This window comes from Corvus brachyrhynchos, unplaced genomic scaffold (genome assembly GCF_000691975.1).
Source record: "Corvus brachyrhynchos isolate BGI_N302 unplaced genomic scaffold, ASM69197v1 scaffold522, whole genome shotgun sequence".
Taxonomy (NCBI): domain Eukaryota; kingdom Metazoa; phylum Chordata; class Aves; order Passeriformes; family Corvidae; genus Corvus; species Corvus brachyrhynchos.
Window position 1 is genome coordinate 855165 of NW_008236649.1, and position 21682 is coordinate 876846.

Consider the following 21682-nt stretch of genomic DNA (forward strand, 5'->3'; position numbering starts at 1 on the left):
GCAGGACTCAAGCATGTGTATGGCTCTGACCGTGCTGTCATCCCAGCACAGCCCAAGCTTGGACTTACTACCCAGATGCTGCATACCAGCGCCTTAGAGACAAAATGTTATTTTCCTAAAGAAAATGAAAAACAAAAGCCTGCCCAACATTCTTATAATGCAAGAGAAAATGCAGCTGCAAAGCGACTGCGGTAAGACGCACACTCTAGAGCGACTCCAGCCCAGGCTCCTTCGCCAGCAGCCTTTTTCATCACCAAATGACTGAATCATGCAATCAGCCTTCCAGGGTATTTAAAGGTGACCTGGACAGAAAAAATAAATTGGGCTTGTTCCCTTTCACTTTTGGCTTATGATAGACTGGAGAATATCCCCCCCCGCCTCCACCCCCTGTTGTTTGCATGTTTTAGTTGTTTGGGTGGTTTTTTATATTAAGTATTCAAGTCCTGTCTAATTTTAAAGAGTATTTCCTCCTATTGTGTGTTGTATTTATTCATTCTGAAAGTGGCTAATAAAAATAAGTACAAGTTATATGGCAAAGGCAGCTATTTCCATTTCATTCTTATGCACAAAAGACTTGACATCCCAGGACAGGCTGTTTTCATTTTCACAGTATGAAAAAGACCCAGGAGGTTAAGCACAACATATTAAAATGCACTTTAAAGACCAGCATGGAATCCAATTCCTGTGAAAATTGGGTCCTATGGGGATTTTGAAGAAACTTCGCAAAAAGACCCCAATTCACAAAATCTTCTTTTTCCTTTTTCTCTCTTTTTTTTTTTTTTTTTTTGGGGGGGGGGGGGGTGGGTGTGAAACGTAAGTAAAATGGAAGATATCAACGATGACCTAATCAAGCAAAGCAAGCAAACCTGCTCCCAGTCTCATTTTCAAAGCAGTGAGTTTGCACTTAACTAGAAGGAAGAGGTGCAATGGGATCCATGTACCAAAAGCCCTGGATTGAGCTGGGAGCCAGTTGTAGGATGGCTACACTCCACTGGCAGAGGTGGAGGTCTGACAGCAAACCTGGCCTTAACCCTGCCAGCACAGCTCTGCATGTCCCCCTGCCTGTCCCCTGCAGCTGTCCCAGTACCTTTGGCTGCTGGTAGTGCTCCATGGCCATGGTGATGACGTTGAGGCCGATGACGCCGGTGATGAACAGATCCAGGTAGTGGCTGGTGCACATCTGGTGAATCAGCAGGCGGAAACGGGAGTAATCCGAGTAGTAGGGCTTACACTGAGCTTCTGCAGCGGGGAGGAGGAGAGCGAGAGGCAAATCAAGGGATTTCTCTGTGTCTTTCTCAAGCCAACGCACCCTCACTCTCCAACTCCAGGGATGATAAATTCTAGACCAATCACAGCAACATGCTGTCTTTTTTATTTCCTTTTTTCCTTGCTGGCATGTTACCATTTTTAATACACAGCAGGGCTCCCGTCATCTTACATCCATTAAACATCTTCAGTGGGACATGCTCTATACTCAGCCTTGTGGCATCAGGGATGAGGTGAGCTGGGACTAGTGTGCTGCTAAAGATAATTTTTCTCTGTAGGGAAATTTAAGTTGAATTTAAATTAAAACAACAAGTTTTGTTTCTGCTGATCTTAAAAGTCCCCAAAGCATCTGAAAACCCAATTAATGGTCAGATGCTGGGGACAGATTTTACTAACAATTGCCTAAAAACACAGGCCATTGAGTTTGTGGTAGTCTTTGAAAGAGAAAGAGTTCAGGCATATTAGGTTCTTTGCAATAAACTGGAGGGAGAACAGAATTCAACACTTTGGCTGTCAGAAAAATGGTCCATAAAAATACCAAGGAAAACTGATCAATGAGCCTTAGTGATCAGAAAGCAATGATCCTCCATTTAGACAAGATTATCAAAGCCTAGATTTCACTGTCCAACTCAGTCCCATGTTCAGCTGCCTCGGGGATGACACGTGGCCTTTAGACCCTGAATGTTCCTAGAGATAAACTCATTTACTCACCTAATCTCTAATGAGGAAATGCCAAGGCTGAGTATATAATTCAGTACAATTTTCCAGGAGGCATTATAATGCAGATTGAAGTGGAAAGGGCTGTCTTGAAGATGTCAGAGTATAATATTACCCTCATAATTAGATGATCAACTGGTTATGAAAATTATTGAGCTGTAAGAATTGCATGGTTGATATTTAGTGCTCCAGAGCAAATGTACAGTTTGACACATTAGTCCAAGAAAAAGTTGGGCAAGAATGATGCCAGGAAGCACAGGTTTGGGTTGCTCTAGGGGAAAACTAATTTTAGAAGATTATATTTTGCCTGGAAATAGAGTTCACTTTGTCAATAGCCAATGACATTGCAATCAAACCCATAGATTTGATGGTTTCATGTGCTCCCTGCTTCATAACAGGATCCTGAAAAATCAGTTTTGTTTTTTTCCATGGAGACAGACTTTTCCCTTCCAGCTCAGGGACCAAAGGGAAAAAACAGTCAGCAGTTTTATTCTGTAGGGGTTTGGAAGGCCTAAAATTCTGCTTCAATGTCATCAAATGAAAGGTGGTATTAATATTCACTTTCTGATCAGCAGTGGGCTTTAGGTGATCTGCACCTGAGTGCTAAAGCACAGTATTGATGAAAAGGTCTATACAATTAATTTTCATGCTGAATCTATTGAGTGCTTATGAAAAAAAGCAGACTAGTAGCTGCTGACTCACTCAGAAGACTTTGTCAGATATCTCAGAATCTGCATAAATCTCCATAAAGTCAAGATATCTCGATCACATTATGCTAAATTATGAGTAGCAAATTAACTAAAATGTTTGAATACAATTAGGTTAGGAATAGGACCTATTTTTATGAACCAACTTATCATCTCGGAAAGAAACACCATCCTAATTGGATCACTTACTTCTTCTACAGTTATGTATAATTCACATTCAAAAAGAAAAATGTCAATGTTTCTACCTTTTCCTGCAATGGATTTACTTATGAATAATTACACTGGCATTCAATTTTTTTTCTCAGCTTTGACTGACAGGTAATTCCAAATCCTACAGAATAGCACCGATGCTGTTAGAACAGAGAGAGGATTTAGAGAGAGGTTGTAAATGTTCCCTGTGCAGGGCTCCTGCACCTGGATTAGCCAGTGCATGACCTTATAAGCAGGGTTGCTAATTGTTCAGATATCTGCAAAGGCTTTTCCCCTCTGCACCTGCCTCTCCCAAACCTCCTGCTCACCCTTCCCAGCACCCAGGTTTCCACAGCCAAACCTCTCTGGATGCTGCTCTCACAGATGCCCTTGCAGCCTTCGAAAATTCCCAGTGATAAATGTTCCATCCTTCCCCATTAACTTTTTTAAGAGGGGATTTGGCAACCCATGCTTACAAATCATGCCATCACTCACTTCCCCAGTGTCCCCATGCCGGCCATGCATCTTGGTGCCATACGGATGCTCCCGTGGGATGACTCCACACAGGCTAACGTGCTGCCTGAGGGCTAGGGATAAATCCCCACTGTGTCTAGGTGGGCAGGGAACTTTCTGAACAGATAAACTGGTTTTTACCATTGTGACAATACCATTTCTTTAACTCGACCCCGCAGAGTTCTGCAGAGAATTTGGGGATAGCTCCGGTATAATTCCCCCTGTGCAAAGCCCGTGCCCCCTACGACACAGTGCCATTTGTAATTATTGCAATAAAGAGCTTAACAATACCAACATCTTGGGAAATACAGACATCTGTTAAACTCCGGGTGGTGAACTTCACAACTAACACAACACCACATTACTGTACTGTTACAATACACTGTGTCAAGAACAACAAGAGCTCTGGGTTAGTCTTGGTTATTACTGGAAAGGTTAATGTGGCTTCCAGGCACACATGGTGTTAAAGAAAGGAGGAGGAGAGCAAACCAACAAAGAAGAATTGGCAGAATGGGAAAAGATGAGGAAATACAGCAAAAGCCCACTACGAGACATCAGGCTGGTAAACAGGGTGTAAATCAAGCTGCTTCACCTGGGCTGGAGGCCAAGACAGAGGGAGAAGTGGGTCAAATCTAGAGATCATTACACAGGATAAACATGGCTCAGACAGTGGATCCTGAGAAATCTCCTCCTAACCCAGGTAAGAAAGGGATGTTGCAGCCAGCTGGGAGGTGGTGTGACCAAGTCCCACCTGCCCCTTCATCCTGGGTGACGGTGGTCCAAGAGGACCGACTGTGCTGGCAAGGGAAGCAGTGCCTGGACCGGGGTGCACTTGGCTTTAGCTCATCATTTCTATGGGCTCTCAACTCAGGTTGTATCCCAAGCTTGACTACTCAACTCTAGGCATTAAGCTGTAGGATTATACCTGATCCCCTTGACAAGGGCTGGGAACTTGCCACTGTTCTCTCCTGTTTGATTGGAAGGAAATGACCATTGCTGTTGCAGGATAAATATTTCCCATTCCCAATCCCTGTCTACCTTTTCCCAGGCCAGATGCCCTTGGGGTTCAGTGATCCCAGACTGGGTTTGGGGCACTAAACCCTGTACTGCATTTGTCTGATGGCTGTGGGATGTCACCTGTGAAACAACACCAATGCCCAGCAGAGCAGCACTGGGGCACCCCTGGTTTTGCTGGGCAGTGCCACTCCCAGCTCCCAGAGTCTCCCAGGGCTCAGCCAGCCTCTGCCAGCACAGCAGGGAGTGGGACTGGGGCCACATTCTTCCCATTAACTGCATTTTTTGGGGGGGGAATCAGGTTGGGCATGCAGCCCAAATATCTCTGAGGAGCATCTGCCTCTGAATATAGCCCTGTCAAGAGAGAAATTGCCACTTTCCCCGAGGTGACTTCAAGCTGGAGGTGCGTGGGCATGGGAAATTGGAATTCACAAGAGTGGGACAATTCCATTACTGTCTCCTTCCGCTTCTCCCTTCTCCTATAATAAGGGAATTAACTCCTTTGCAGGTTTGAGTATATCTGGAGGATAGCAGCAAACTCAGTGAGCAATGAGCCCATGACGCAGCTGGATTTACAAACTGTATCAAGAATATTATTAGGTTAAAAAGTAGTTTGCACTGAAGGAACCTGTTTTATTTAAACACAGAGTTTTACTTGGCTTTTATTGTACTGAATGGATTTATTTAAAAAAAAAAAAATAAAGTGAAATGGAAAATGATAAATTATTTCCACTGCGAAGATTCCAGTTGTGATAGAATGTAGACTTGGAGAAGAAAAAAAAAAGGAAAAAAATAAAATAATAAAATATCTCACTAAGCACCAGGCAGCAGCACACGCACGCACACCCACACACCCACACACAATTCTACCTTGTCTTCATAGAAAGAGAAAAGAAGCCCTCTGAAAGTGCAGGGATGTGGGCGAGCTTTGGGTCACAACTCCAGATTCCTCACTGAACCACAGAAGGTTCGTCTACAGCACCCGGGACTGATTCCCTAAATTCCCAACAGTCAGGTTCAGAAATAAAACCTTTCTATTTCCTCATGTTGGTGCCTGAAGAGCAGCATGGCACATTCACTACCACTGGATCCAAAGAAAAGACAACAAAAGGGAACACAAAGCACAGACCTGACAATTGTACACGTTTTAAGGGCAAACGCTAAGAGACTTTCTGAGCCTGCACGGGATAACGGAGGGGTTTGGAATGACTTCAGTGCCTCAAAAATAACATAAAATAAGACAGCCTTGATGCAACTCTGTAGGACCAGGAGAGGAGTCACAATCAAGCAAAAAGAAGAAAAAATAACCAGATCACCAAACCCAGTGAGAGCCCCTCCCTCACGCTGCCCCCATTTCACAGGAAAGGCCAGGAGGCCCAGCAAGAGCAGCAAGGAAGACAGCAAAGAAATATAAATATCAGGAATGGCAATGGGAAGGAGATTCAGGATTTATTAAAGCATGTTGTGATAACTTCCAACAAGGCCTTAGAAATATAAGGTAGAACCTCTGTCTCCTTGAGTTATCTCTGCAGTGAAAGCCAATTTTTATTTAATCAAAACTCCCTGCAATCTAAGAGAGATGGATGGAGCCCTGCTCCCACTCAAGCAGTGGGGGCCTGTGCACAGGTGAGAGTTTTAATGGCACAATTTTCGTACTGTATTATTTTTGTCAAAAAATTACAGCTCTATTTGTTTCTATGTTGGTGCCTCTTTAATTATTCAGGCTAATATCCTTAAGTTATGAATTAAACAAAATGCTTGCCAGATCAAAGCTTCTCCTAAAAATAAAAAGAGCAAGGGACAGATTTGCATCCCTGAGCTTCATCCTGAGAAAGCGGGCTGGGAAAGGGAGGTGTGAGCAAGCTGTGGGTTGAAAGGGACAGCTCAGACCCCATTTATGTTGAGTCCAGCTGGTCCATGCCCACCAGGACCTGGAAAGGCTTTGAGGTGGTATTTTTATTTCTTTTAATTTACAAGATGCTTCATGGATTGAGCAACTCTTAATCAAATCAATTGAGCAGCTCTTAATTCAAACAGAATTTACACGCTGGGCAGCACAATGACTAAACCCCATGTCCACAGCGGGGGTTGGCGTGGGGTTGAGCTCCCTGTTGAAGCACTGAGGCTGTGCCCTATACTGGATTTTACCCTGCTGAAAAAATTACTCCCTGGAGCACAGTGTTTGTGGAGCAATAATAAAGGGCTGAAAAAATAATGAAATATCCTCCCTAAGCCTTCCAAAGACACACCTGCAAATTATTCAGACCCCTAAGCTGGTGGTTGGAAAGCTAAAGTCAACAGTACAGGACCTATTTCACAGTCCAGTCATAATTCTCTTAAGAAAAAAAAGCTGATACAACCAAAAAAAAGGAGAAAAAAAAAAGCCATGAAAAGTCTGACAGTGTCTTAATGAAAACCAGAGGGGAAAAAAAAAAATACTGAAAAACGTAAGATGATCGAGGAGTAAATTAAGGGTTTGCAAGTGTCAGTGCTGAGGCAGGTCTGCAGACCTGCAGCTCAGGATGAGATGCGTGTGCCATGAAGGAAGCAAACGAGCTTTGCACCACACACACGGTTTAGTGGGATGCCTCAGGCGCGGTGGCCAGCCGTTAGTGACACAGCACTGCCATTCAGGGGGACGAGACGTGCCAGCTTCCCAGTACCTTGCTCTGCACTGGCTGAGCTCTCCATTAATACATCATCCAGCATTAGATCTAAAAGAACGAAACGGCATTAATCACCCGGCAGGACACATGGCAAGACTCCCCAGCCCCTTCGCAGGTCCCTGTGGCTCTCAGGCTCTCCGTGGCCTCTATCAGGAGTGTTTCCTTGTGGGATCCTGGTGCCTCCTGGAGGGTGGGCTCAGGAACGCGTGAAAAAGGAAGGGCTCTTGTGCTTCTCCCACAGGCACAGGTGGAAGCCCAAGAGATCTCCAAGAACCCCCTCAGTTGATGATGAAGAAGACGACGCTGCTGAAGGACAACGTGGGACAGCGACACCTTGCAACGACCACTCCTGCACCTGCCCACAGCTTGGATCTCACACACTTCCCTGGTTTTCAGACACCTGACTGGATAAATGCATTGGAAGAGTCTACAACCAAAAACGACCGTGCCACCAGTCAGATTTCCATGTCTGTCTGTATCTGACATCCCTAAGTCGGTTTGGGCATCTGGGGTCAGTCAGGAAGCCCAGCTGAAAGGAACCCCCATGCAGTTGCTGGCACAATCCCAGCCTTAGTCTTGGTTTCATCTGCAAGTTCCCACTGTGCAGAACAAAGTTAAGCAATGACATCTGTTGCCTCCGAGGGCAAAGCTGGACATGGTCAATTAAAACCAATGTTTCGCTGAGTGTGGATTGGGAAAACTGCTCTGAAGCAATTTGGAGGACTTCATACTTTGCTCTTGAAAGGTTTTTATGGCGATTGAATACTCAGCAATATTTGATCCTCAGTAAAATAGCTGTTTATTGCCTCTTTAATTAGGCATTTCATAGCACTGAATGAATAACTGTATCTCCAAGGATGGTTTGTGATTCCTTCCCGCTGGGAAATTGCCCAGACTTACATCTTTTCTTCATCTAGTTCCTCTAGCATTATAAATAAGGTAATTAATAATAACTAAACAACTATTTTTCTTCTATAGAAATGTCTGCATTCCAAAACTGCAACTTTAAATAGCGATCTTTCTATCCAGCCTTTAAAATCCTTTTCTAACTCATCAGCCTGAAACTGTGCTTGGGAACTTGGACTAAGCAAAAGAGCTTTCTAGGCATTTTCTTGAGGGGGAAAAAATACCCAAAAAAACCCAGCAACCAAAAAAGACTCTTTCCATCTGTATCCCACTTAACTGAGAACAGTCTAACGTGTCCTCCAGCGCTCTTGAGGGAAGCCTCCATCTTTCCACTGGCCAGTGAGGGAGCCAGGCTCTCGGCATAAACCCAAGTTTGATGTCCAGAGGCTGGTGTGACACATCCTAGTGGTTACAAAACCTGTGAAGCTCATGGGACTGAAAGATGTGACCAAAGGAAATGGTTGGGTAAGTGCTGAACTGAGAGAGGCCGAGGCAGTGCTGTGGTAACGTGGTTCCGTGATTAAGCCTGTCACAGCTATTAAACACCTCTTAGGCTATTAAAAAATAAAACAGACTTAATATCACCAGCTTTGGAAACAAGCATCTGATCAGACAGCCTTTTAAACAGTCCTGAAGTCTGTCAAAGAGAGAAGTGAAAGAGGACAGGGAGAGAGCAGCAGGCGGACTGACCAGGGAGGGAAAGTGCGAGGCCATGGACAGGAAGGGCAATGGAGAATGTTCAGTCAGAAGAGAGAGCATGCAAGAAGAAGAGCACCTCCGACCTGTGGTCTCTGGCTAACTTATTTCTGACTTATTCAACCACATTAAAACAAAAAGAGACTAAGAGACAAACGTCAGGTTGGAGACTTTTGGCAGAGGGGGGTCTTTCCTCGTTTCACCTGTAGGGCCTCCTCTAGGCAGGGCTGCATGCTTGCACATCCATTTGGGAGCTGGGTTCAATTTACACCAGCACTATTTTGTCTCGTTAGTTACTCTCCTTGTCTGGTTTTCTTTTTTTCCTTCTAATCTGTATTTCTCAAGCAAATGCATTGATATGTTTCTCTAAGGAGTTTTAAAGTGTTACTACAATGAGATGGCTCCATTATTTTATTACATTCTTGAATAGCCGTGGTGCTACTGTGCCAATAAATAAACCTGCTTGATAAATGGGACAGGTAACATCACTGTGGCATTACAAGACTGTAATAAACCAAATAGTGAATCTGGTTATCAGCAGCAGTGCTCATGACTCAGATTTATGATGCCATCCAGCACTGCTGATCTTTGCAATTGTCACTATTTGTGTAACATTGAGCTCTGCTATCCAAGAAGCTCCAGGTCTGATTATTATTATTTTTTAATTTAAATAACCTCCAATGGAAAGGTCATTGCAAATCACGCAGCCATTAAAAAGGCTTCCTTGGCTCCTTGCTCAGCCTAAAATGACACTATTTCCTTCATGCAAATTTTATAGCTGGACATGCTTTTGGGAGAAGAATTATCACCAGACACGAGGCAGGGAGGGGAGGGAGGAGGGGATTGTGTGGAAGGTCAAGCAGGACTCAGAAAGATGTGGAAAGACTACCGACCAGCCATCTGTTTCTCCTTACTCCTTCTCTTTTTCTCCAGCCTGCGGAGCCTCTTCTCCTCCCGCCTCTTGGCTTCTTCCTCCTCCTGGTGCTGCCGACACTTGTGGAAATTCTCCACCACCACCCCCACAAACATGTTGAGGACGAAGAAGGCCACGATCAGCAAGAAGGAAATGAAGTAGAGGAGCATCCATGGGTTGTAGTTCATGACTGGCTGCAAAGTGGAGGAAGGCAAATCTCAACTGAACCTCAAAAAAAAAGAATGGGAGCAAACTGATACATCTGTGCCATTCACAGAACTCATGGCCCTTTCAGGGAGCTCAGGCTGCCCTGCTCTTCCTGAAAATTAGAGCGTTCTGAGACATTTTAACTGAATGCTCCTAAAATGTGTGTTGAGGACAGAAGCACCACCTCTTTTGTGCCAAAATGACAGCAGCATCCTTTGCAGCTACTGTAAGTCCCTCACTGAAAACCTCCACCTACACAAAGCACTTCTTTTCTCCTGAAATGACCAAACTGCTCAAAAAGTCAAACCATCCTTTGAGAGATGCACTTCTCCTAATGCAAGTTACACCAGTCATGAAAAAAGTAGGGAAAATTTTGAGTACAAATCCAGACTTTTTGCTGAACTCCTCATCACATCCCACGACTTGGATTAAATGCCACCCTGGATCCTAACCCCATAACGCCATTTGACTGTGGAAGCCCACAGTACTTTGCAAAACAAGAGCTAAAATGTGTTGACCTTTGACAAGTCATTTGTTACAGCTCTGCTGCAGCTTGTACCTGCTGGTCGACTCCCACAGCATCCAAGCCATCATACATGATATCCACCCACCCGTCCTTGGAGGCCAGGACAAAGAGAGACATCAGGGCCTAGAAATGCATGGAAAAAAAGTTAGGCACAGTTGCACTAAAGCTCTTTTACTTGTAACACCTTACTCCTCTGCGCCCTTTCCTGCCTGAGGAATGTCATTACCTGTCTGATAACGGGACACTTTGATGATCAAGATTTCTCTTGGCAGCAAAACTTATCAATGCCAATGCCCGGCTCAGCAATGAGCAGTAATTCGGAAACCACAGTGCTGAAGACAAAAGTGGCTTCATTTCCTCCCTCCAGGTCTCTACTGCTCCCAACTAATTAGTTCTTACCACACAGCTAAAATAAGTCTGCGTTGCAGAGATGGCTGAAAATGTCCGGCTCTATTAGACAAGCCCTTCTGCAAGATATATTTGGTTTGTTATGTAGCAGTGAAGCAATTAAGTGCTCCACGAAGCCACATGTGCTTGTTCTGTTCCAAAAAGAAGTGTATGCCTGGTTGGAAACACTGCCTTTGGGATTTACAGAGACAGAATGCTGTGTATGTGAACTGAATATTTACTGCGGCTGGCAGTGCCCTGTAAGAAAATCCCGTGGGATAATAATGCACAGGTTTTAAGTCAAGGAGGTAAAGGAGCAAAGAAGCAGATTACCGTTCTATTAATACCTGGCCGAGATTATCAAAATTATACTTGTGCCGGACCCATTTGTAGCTTGCTTCTGTACAATCCGATTTATTTGTGATGTTTCTGGTGTCCTCCCCCTGACAGACAAAAAACTTGCCTTTGAAAAGCTGCAAAACACGCAAAGAAGAGAGGAAGTGTCAGGGTTCAGTCGACATAGGTGATGGGCATTTCTCCAGGGTTCTCTGCACAGCCCACACCAAGCAGAGCTGTTGAGGGAACTGACCTCATTCATGAAGGTTATTAAGAGTGAGCAACCTGTATAATATGCACCTAATGAGCAAATGCATGATTTCACATCGTTTAGGGCACCCACCTCATGCAATACGCTGTCTGGTTCAGTGATCTGAGATTTGTCTAAAGGCCTTTGCTCCTGGGTTGTCAGCTCAAGTGTAGCCCCAGCCAATAGCCCAGACCAGCTAATGGCTTCTTACCACACGTGGAACAACTCTGGTGACTCTCAGCCCAGTTAACCACAAATGAAGTGTAACAGGGGCCCTCTGTCAGCAGAGAAAAGGCAGCAGCAAAGAGGCCCAGTGATGGACTAATCTCTGCTCATAGAGGTCACAAGGGGACACTTCAGAGGGGAGATGAGCCCCTGGGAGTGATGTTCGTGTTGAATCAAGACTGCTGTCAGTCCTGCTTTGCTCTCTGATCCTGGGTGCTGTGCCCCAGCAGTCCGTGCAGGGTCACTGAAAATATTCCCTGTGCACAGCTTAAGGAGCCAAGCCCAGCTGGCGCTAGGTACCTGATCCTGAGCTTATTTTCTTTGTTTTAAGTCAGGGGAGATGCAACTCCTGGAGAGTCAGCTCCTGATTTATACTTGCATGAGGAACAGGAGCCTCCACGTGCTTAATTCTAGACCTGGTGCTTCCCACACATGGAACAGAGAGTGTCAGGGGATGATTACTGCTTCAGACAGGGTGATTGATGCTAGCAGGATGGATGGTATCAAAGCCCAGGAGACAGCCAACAAATCTAGCTTTATTGGCTGACAGAAGCTATTGACATTACTGTTGAGAAGGGGGGGAAATGGCAACCTGCTCTCCAGGCTCCTTAAAACACCACCTGGGTATACAGAGAAGAGACACCGATGGGGTTTGATCTGTTGTTCTAGACAAATATCAGTAGAAATAATAGTGAACAAGATAAACCCACACATTACTCCATGGGTTTCCTTCAGAAATCAACAGCAGGAAGATGGTCTCTAGGCATGCAAAATTAATCACTGCTCAACACAATCGTAGAATTTTTGGATGCAAGAAGTATTCCCTGATCTTTCCGTGGAGAAACACTATCTGTGGTAAGGCAGACTGGGGAGATACAGTCTTCACAGAGAAAAGTTTTAATTAAGCAGGAAGGTAAATAACTGGGTTTAGTACACTGTCTGTAAAAATAACTTGTCCGGGAGCTGGACCGTAATGCCACACATGTGGTAGCAGTAACAGGGCTCTTGACAGGGCTTGGAAATACAAAGCCCAATTTGCAAAAACACTGATCCCTGTCAGTGCTTCATGGTTTGGCACTTGTGAAAGGAAAAGACCCAGTGTTTCCTACAAGACTTGCTTTATCCACCTCTTTCCTGTATCATATTAATGACTATTCACACGTGGGCAGCTCTACAACCAAAACAGTTTTGCTAAGAGGACACGCTGTTAGAAACTTCGATGTCTGGATTTTAATAGCATTAAAAACCTCTAGTTTGATCCCCAGCTTATATTTAAATGGAAAAATTAACTGTAACTTTGAGAGATCATCTTTTTATAGAAAATAGCTCCAGCCTCATCTTACACCTAATTAGACGTAAATATTAACTGAGAATTTTGCATCCTCAGGATCAGTCTTGCTTGTATCTACCACTGAACCACATCAATAGTCATGACAATTTAACGTAAGGCTGCAAGTCACCAGGGAAAGTATTGCAATTAGCAGGGATGAAATTCAAAGAGCATACTGCAAGTTTTGTTGTCTGGCATAAATTTTCCCATGTCTGAGTGTTAGATTGTTTTATGGGATATGCTTAGTTTTATGAATCCGTTTAATATAATGGATGGATGCTGTTATGCTGTAATGCTAAACCAATCTAGCTTCTGAGGTGGTTATGGATGGCATGATTTTCTTTCCTGTTTATTTTCAATGCTGTATTTATTATTTAAGCAGTATGTTAGAGTAAAATATTATATAAGACACCTTTCCAAAACAAAGCCAAATAGAGTTGCTTTCCAAAAGATGGCTGTGACAGATCAGATAAACTTCAGAAAGAAGTAAGTGTTATGTCAGAATATTAATATGAAGCAATCTCTTCTTCCCAGGTAATGAGAAACCAAGTGCATTGGAAATTGCCACTTTTCCCCTGGGTTCCTGCACTCCTGGGACTGAGGATATTGCCAGCAGAGCCAGCAGGAAACAGACTCAGAAATCTTTGTTTCTGCAAGCTCTCAGTTACACAAACTGTCAGAATCTGAACGAATCTCCAGGTCAAGGTCTCTCTGGAGTTTACGAGCCAATGATTTCAGCTTTGAGTTTCTATTTCCCCATCAGTTTGTAACTAGAAAAAAGGCGGAGGGGAGATCATAGACTCACAGAATGGGTTGGATTGAAAGGGACCTTTATAGGCCACCTAGTCTAACTCCCTGCAGTGAGCAGGGACACCCCATCCATCCTGACATCAGTTCAAGTTCAGAAAGGCTTACACTGTGCCATGCGTACAGATACCCAGACATGGGGAAATCTGGGGCTTGTTACGCTTTCAGGTTAAGTGCTGAGGCTTACGAGGACTCACCTGAACTCCCAAGATCCCAAAGATTATGAAAAAGGCACAGCAGATGACCACAATGTTCCCAATGGGCTTCAAGGATGACATGAGAGTCTCCACCACCAGCTTCAGTCCTTGGGCTCGACTAATGACTCTGTAGGGGCAAGTAAGCACAAAAGCTGTTAGTCCGGCTCCTGCCCGGTTTTGCCTCCTATCAAGATAGAGGACATGAAGAACATAGCATTAGAAAATTTTTTGGATTGAAAAGTGACTCAAAAATCATGATGGAAAAAGCACTTCTGGAAGACTGACCTGTGAAGTTATGGAGGTCTTGGAGGGAAGGGTCTCTGCCTAATACACACAACTTTGCATAAATGAAGAGGAGGAAGAGAAAACATACAAGGAGCCAGGCCAGAAAAATCAGCTGCTTTGCTTGGGCCATCCTCAGACACAGACTTTCACGCCTGTAGCCTGTTCAGGACTGCAAAGAGACAGTGGGAGGCCACTGTCCCTTCCTATACAGATTTAGGCAAGACACCTGATGAAACGGAGCTGCCACTCTTACACATCTGCCTGCACATCATGCCAGCAATTACAGAATCATAGAATGGTTTGGGTTGGAAGGGACCTTTAAAGGTCATCTAATCCAACCCCCTGCAATGAGCAGGAACATCTACTAGATCAGGCTGCTCAGAGCCCCTGATATTTCCAGGGATGGGGCATCTATCACATCTCTGGGCAACCCGTGCCAGTTTTCACCACTCCTTATCTTTAAAAATAATCTGTAGTGTCCTTATAGTGCTGCTATATACAGAGACCTGAGCTACCCCTCAGACCATCACAATTTCTGTTTTATACCCACTGTACAGCCTCAGTTCTAAACCAGTGCTGTCCTCCAGGTGGAACTTCACTGGCAGGACCAGAAGCATCTAACCTAATTTCTGTAGCTCCTGTCTGTCTGGTATCACACAGAATTTCATAACAGAAGATTAGATCATATCAGAAAGTTGAAGAAGAATAATGTGGACTTCATGACTGAAGAAAAAAAAGAAAATAAGTAGAAACTATACTATACTCTCAAGGTTAATGTTGCAAGGAAAGGACAAGTCTTGTGTGATTTAGAGAAGCCACCTCACCATGCTGGGAAAGATGAACGAGGTATTCAGCCTCACTGACCTGAAGGTAGGGACCAAGAAAGGCATCTGAAGAGGTTACATGCCTCCCTCCTCCTGATGCCAACTGGAATTAAGCATTTCACTAGCACTGTAAATCAGTTTGTACTGATGCCATAGAAACTGTGCTTGCACAAGTCAGAAGCAGTTAAATGCTGTGAAAGTCAGAGGAGGGGAGTGCCTGTGCCTTTCTGGGTGCTGCTGGTGACTCCTTTGAACACTTGGCTCTTGAATGTGCCCCAAACTTCCCCACCTTCTAGTTTCTGCCTGGGTCTCTCGCGACGGGAGTGCTCTCACCACCTCTCCCATTTCTCCCCAAGTCTGCCTCCACCACCTGAAGCACTGCTGCAGCTTTGCTGCCTGGACAGGCTCCAAGTTCTCCTCCTCTCCCTCTCCCGGGCATGGTGCTCCCAGCAGAGGTCCCCATGGACACATCCACACTCCCACCATGCATGGCCTCAGCTGGGACCACAGCCAACCTTCCACCCTCCCTCTCCTGCCCCAGAGCCTGCAGGTTGAGTGACCTGCAGTGCTCAACGCACGGCCAGCAGCTCTTACCAAAACTGTTGGCTTTAAACCATATCCTGAGAAGCTAAAGCTGATTTCCTTTTTTTCCTGGTTAAATATTTACTCAAAATGTCAAGGGTAACTCATCAGTTATCACTTTCAGAAAGAAACAGATGGTGGTATTTTTATCCACTCTCTTACCAGTGAAACACAAAGAGCAGATGCTGCTATTCCTCACGCTGGACATTTCTGCCAGGTAGGTGCTGTGGCTCCCTATTTCAGACACCACAGCTTTCCTGATGCTCAGATCTGGGTGTTTTAGGGAAGGAGCTGGAGGGTGAGATGGCTGAGGGAGCAGAAGGCTGCACACCCCATGAGCAGTGTGGGGACTGGTCAGTGTGGGCTGCCAAAGCTGCCCAGAGGGATTAGCCCAGGTTGGAGACCTCACTGCTGCTGTCACGGGGCTGAGAGCTGTGCCCAAGCCAGCAAACAGGGGCTGGAGAGCAGCTCAGTGTGCCTGACTCAATGAGCCAGGTAATGCAGCCTAACAGGCTGTGTCTGAGTGCACAAAGCGAGCCTTGGGCTGGACAGACTGAGGCTGAACATCTCTTCCAGCTCCTCAGATGGACTAAAGAGCTCCTCACCCCTCACATCCCTCACACAGTCCTGGGTGAAATGCTACACCTGCCAAACTACAGGTAGGAGACTGAGGCACGGAAGGAGGGCAAGCCACGTTCTCAGAAGTAGGAAGGCAACCCAATTCCAATTATTTCAATGTAAGTTAGGTCCTTTGGTGCCTTTAGGGGTCCTGCCTTTAAGGATCCTGCCTTTAGGGATCCTGCCTTTAGGCATCCTGACTTTAGGGGTCATGGACTTCTGTCCATTGTCATGCAGGATGGAACCAAAGTCAAGTCTTCTAAAATGAAGTCTGTGGTCTGAACTTCTGGAGCATCCTTAAATTTTGGGGAACAAGGAAGGAATTTAGTCTCCAGAGTTTAAAGTTGATAATTTTCTCCAACAGTTATTAAGAAATGCTGTTCTAGAAATAATAAAGTGATTTCCCCTGTAAGGTACTATTTGGTATCCAGCTGAGAGGGAAAATAGGAGGTTACTTGTCTGACTTTACAAAGTCGTGTGTGTTGAGAAAAAAAGGGCTGAAAAACTGCAGTGTTTGGCTCCTTCAAGTGTTTTGATCAACCAGGGAATTCCTCAAATTAGAATGCATTAGGGTAAAAGCTGCCACAGTTTAGCTCCATGCCAGTGCTGTTTTCAGCACTACAGGGAGAAAAGACTTTGAAAAAATTGTGAAAAATAATAGTTCTTACTAATGGAAACCTTCAGACCTTGGAGCTGCCTCAGACTAAGGGCCTGATCCAACACTGAGGCAAGTCTGTGCGAAGATTCTTGATATTCTCCAGAGTCTGACAATTCTCTTAAGGTGTCAATGAAATTCTCAGCTTTTCCAGATTATTAGTATCACCTCCAATATGTCAACATACAGCATCCCCACACCTCATCAGTATTGCCAAGGTCCTGCTGCTACCAGGCTTGTAAAATCTTATTATCTGACCCACACCCCTGCAATTTATGGCTGAAGGATGTGGCTGATTTGGAGCCCTGCAGTTGTGCAAGAACAGGAGACCTGACGAGCTTCCATTCAGCACAATTCCAGTCTGCATTAGACATATAACAAACAGGGAAATTTAAATGAGACATTCTTTCTTCTTTTTTTCAGTGTGAAGAAATGTTAATCCCTCTAATTCCACCTGGTTCTTCTGGTCTGAGCATTCCCAACGCTGTTAAACCTCTGGTGTGAGATGCTCCAAACCCACTGCCAACCTCATCCCAGTTGGATTCATTACCAACATTAAGCCTTCCTGATGAGAGCTCTCAGAAGAAGTATTAGTACTTAGATGAAGCAACAGATCAACATTAATGAAGATCTTCCTCCACAGATTAAAAAAAAATTAGCAAAGGTGATGATAGATATGATAGATAGAAGAGAGTTATGAAATTACTATTAGACCATGATAGTATAAAAGTGAATAATTTATCTGTGTGCTTTAGAAGTCAAAGTCCGGGCTCTGCAGAGAGTAAAACAGCCCTGAAGTCCACCCACATTAAATACATTTTCAATTTTGATTTCTGTTGTATCTGACTCTACAACACTTGATCCCAACAACAGCAGGTTGAATGCATTAGGAAGCAATGTTACTTTATAAGCAATCCCTTTACTGGCTGAAACATCAGAGGATCATGGAAGCATCTTTAAATGTCACTCCTTTGTGGATTTATTTTTGGAATTCTGGTCATAAAGCTGGGCTTGAATCTTCATGGACTCAATTTGGAGGCTGATAATCAATCACGCAATCACAACCCCGTGACTGGCATACAGGTCAAGTTTTTTAATGCCTGGGCAGAAGGCAGAAGCATGTAGGGGTTGGTGTGCTCCATAAAGCAATGGGGTGGTTTCTGCAGGAGCAAATCAGAGACAGAATGAGGGAGATCTTTTGCAAGAATCCCCCTTCCAGGCTGTCCAGTGGGAAAGGCAACACAGAGATGACGAGGGTTGTCTCTGCTCTTGAACTGAGCGTGACACACGCAGCTGTGGCTTGGCTTCTCACTGAGGGTGACCTCCTGCAGCCCTGTCCTGGAGTGCCCCCAGAAAGGGAGGACAGAAGGGGTCAGGTTTGCTCCTCTGTGGTGGGAGTGGTGCATTTGCTTTGGTCTCTGCCTTACACCTTCCTGGAAAAGAAAAACTGGCTCAGCCTCCATGGGAGACTTCACCCAGGCACGGGAACTGGAGCCACGGTGCGCAAAGACCTCAGCTCACCTGTCCCAGCTGTCACCCCGCGTCGATGCAGCTGCACATCCCCAGCTGTGCAGCGAGGATGTGATCCCTGAGCCACACGCCGAGCCTGCGGCAAAGGCAGCGCGGGCAGCTGTGGGCAGAGGCTGCTCAGGGCAGCCCAGATGTGCAGCACGGAGGCAGATGGGCTTCCACAGGCAGAGATTTATGACTTACTGAAAAGCCCCCAGTTTGATGGCTGCTTTTTCGTTTCCTACAAATCTAATTACGGAAGAACAGAACTGATTCTGAACATATTTAGGGAATGGGCTTGTTGCTGTCTTTTTTTTACGTTTCCTTTGTAGTAGAGAGCAGCACGTTGGCTGAAAACGTTCACATACTCTCTTGAGAAAACAAATCAAATACCAACAGGAATGCAATAGCAATGGAAGAGCCTAATCCCTCACATGCTTCAGATGGCAGGTCTTCCTCCAGCCTGCAGTTACTGAGTGGGTTATAACCCATAGCTGCAGATTATTCATGCACATAGGTGACTAGAGAGAAAGGCTCCAGTTAAAAAAGACCCAGACAGCCCCACAGATCTACAAAGAAGCATACAGGGCTTTGACCAGGTCAGACAGGTGACTCCAGCAGAGATCAGCACAACCCAAATGTCTCCCTTTAAATCTGATTTAACCATGGAACATCAAAAGAGAAACTTCCATTCCATAGTTCAGAGAAGAGAAATCAATCCTTCTTTTACCCTGAGCCATCTAGGTTATTTTATAGGTTTTCTTAACATGCGTCAAAAATCAGCAGAAACAGAGGAGCAGAGCAAATCCACCCAACCAAAAACTGGGCAGAAACTACCCCAGAAACTGCAGCTGACATGAGATACTAGGGGCCACGCAAAGAGAGAAGAGTCTGAATTGGAGTCACATAGGAATACAGTCTACTTACATGGGGAGCGAGCTGAACTACCCCAGTGGTGCCAGCTGTCCAGAGAAAAATGATTAAAAGCAGCTCACATCCTAAAACTCACCAGGCACAACACACATATACAGACCAACTGAACAGAATGTCCTTTATAGCTGTTGAGAATATTTGAAAGATATATGTATAGGGATGGCCATTGTTATTTAGAGTTATTCACACAGGGGTAGTAAAACAACATCTTCTATCAGAAGCAGGGCCCCATTTTTCTGTTCTGAAAGAGAAAAATCTTGACTCAAAGCAAACCTTTTTATGGAGGAAGCAGCAGTAAGATATGGCAGGCACACAAAGATGCTTTGAGCATGAAGGTTTATTAGCTGCTGCATAACAGGAGCAGCAACAATGGTATTAAAGAGGAACTGCATTTAGCATGAAGAGAAACCTTTGTGCCTTGGGGTACAGGTCACAAACAGATGCCTGTTTAGAAGAGGTTGGTCCTTGGGCAGGTTCTTACCAGAGTGGATACTGCCTGCTGGCAGAGTTGGGGGGCCAAGTTGGCAGGACAATTGTTTTCATCTTGTCTGGGTCATTTTCAAAGTAAATGTCTCTGTAAAACTAATGGGGAGCTGGGGAAAAAAGCTTCTTTGCATTCTAGGTTAAGCAACAGTTGAATCTCTGCTTCCTTAAAAAATGATCTGCTACCTGCTACTAATTTCCTTCTTTGTTACGAAAGCCGCTGACTGCCTGAAGGAAAGGGGGAGAAGAAGCTGTTAAGCTGCACTTTACACAGAGCAAATGAGAACACAAATAGCAGGGGATGTGTGTTTTAATGAGCAAAAGAGGCATTGATCAGTTTCCTATTGCACTTGGGGCTGGTCCTAAAACACAGCGAGGGCCCAGAGCTCCTGCAGCTCAGAGGACCTGCGGACCGGCATTGTCTGCAGAGCTGCGGGAGGCTGGGATGGCAGCGGTGACAGGCGCTGTGCCCTTGTCTCGTCTGCCCCTTCCCTTGCATGAATGCTCAGCCCTACCTTTGGCATGCACATCCTACATCCCTTAGATCTTCCCCTGCTTCTACTTACCTCAAGGGCCGCAGCGTCCTCAGCAGCCTCAGAACCCGCAGCATCCCCAGGATTTTCGTGCCGCTGTCTGACACCATCGAGACCAGGATGTCGATGACGGAGATGAGCACCAGCACCCCATCCAGCACGTTCCAGCTGCTCTTCAAGTAGGCTTTCTCCCCAAAACACAAGCCTAGTGCCACCACCTGCCCGGACACCAAGTTGCAACAAATCATGACTAACATCCAACGTGTTTGCTGCAGCTCAGTTGCTGCTGAGAACGCGTTATTTACAGACACCAGTCTGGGATTCCATTTGCTTCCCAGTACAGAAGCCTCATTAGACAAACCAGCAAAGTGTTCTACTGAAAGAATTATTAAAATACCACTGCAGAAACATCCCAGGTTGTCCCTTACAGCTGATGTACTTTTAATGCAGATAAACCTACCTGCACAAAACTGTTCCTAACACATTTACCTCTGGCATAAAAAAAATTCAATCATATTTTATTCCTATAGACTGCAGGAGAGAAGGTGCAGAGTGGCTGACCAAAAGCAATCATGTACAAGCTTTGCAGATAAAGAAACTAGAAAAACTTTCCAAAGAAAGAGCAATTCTTCAGCGAGATGATTATGAATTACACAGGAGAGATTTACAGCCATGGGTTTCTGAGCCTCCTGCCTCAAATCCAGCAAAGTTTTTCAACGTGCTTAAGTCTCTCCGTCCTCAGGAAAGCACACAGCAGCTTAGGTTGTTGAGGACAACTAGTTGTTGAAGACAATGGGACTTACATGCATGGTTGAAGTTAAGCATGTGCTCAAGAGCTTTGCTGAATAGGGCAGGATTGCTGAATTCAAGGATCCCATTGCTCCTATAATGGTGTAAATCAAGAGCAGCTTCAGTGAAATTGTTCTTATGTAAAACGTGCTCAGAATAAGGCATGTGGTGGGCATCTGAGTATGATTCAGAAGAGGAAAATATACACCTCACTCGCAGCTGGCAGACCTAAGGGGTTTGTGAGTCCACCGCAATAAAAAACAACTAATATAATACAGGCACACTTATCCTCCACCTGCATTTACCTTAACTGTCATCTCAGCCAGGAAGATGACTGTAAAGATGTAGTTGGAGAGTGTTAGGAAAATCCGTTCCTATGAAAAAGAAAATGAGAGACAATGTTTTATAGCCTGCTCTCTGCAGCTGTGCATCCCCCCATGCATATTTGGGTGGCTGATAACTGTTCTCCAGATTCTGTGCTGAAACAAGCCTTGGACTGTTTGCTCGCAAAGAGGAGAAAATTCAAATATTTAGACAATAACACTGCATGGTTCAGCCCTGCCAGTAGCCGGCTCTGTGTCAGCACCATGGACAAGAGCGGGCGCACGCCCCCACCCCC

General features: G+C 45.0%; 1 protein-coding gene across 24 annotated transcripts in view; it reads right to left on the minus strand.

Moving 5' to 3' along the window:
- The window catches only part of CACNA1G (calcium voltage-gated channel subunit alpha1 G), a 102175-nt gene that overhangs the window by 25310 nt on the left and 55183 nt on the right, over window positions 1-21682 (minus strand). For 15 of the 24 annotated variants that reach the window (XR_001859544.1, XM_017726812.1, XM_017726815.1 and 12 more), the window contains 8 exons: window positions 21369-21437; window positions 20308-20492; window positions 13853-13979; window positions 11055-11180; window positions 10354-10443; window positions 9568-9781; window positions 7070-7120; window positions 1088-1239 (listed from right to left, as the gene is read on the minus strand). Coding sequence is in view for 23 of the 24 variants with exons in the window: in XM_017726812.1 (XP_017582301.1) it covers window positions 1088-1239; window positions 7070-7120; window positions 9568-9781; window positions 10354-10443; window positions 11055-11180; window positions 13853-13979; window positions 20308-20492; window positions 21369-21437 (1014 nt within the window). In the remaining variant the exon portion in view is untranslated. The remainder of the gene's footprint in view (window positions 1-1087; window positions 1240-7069; window positions 7121-9567; window positions 9782-10353; window positions 10444-11054; window positions 11181-13852; window positions 13980-20307; window positions 20493-21368; window positions 21438-21682) is intronic. The other 9 variants (XM_017726817.1, XM_017726805.1, XM_017726797.1 and 6 more) reach the window with 3 other exon arrangements.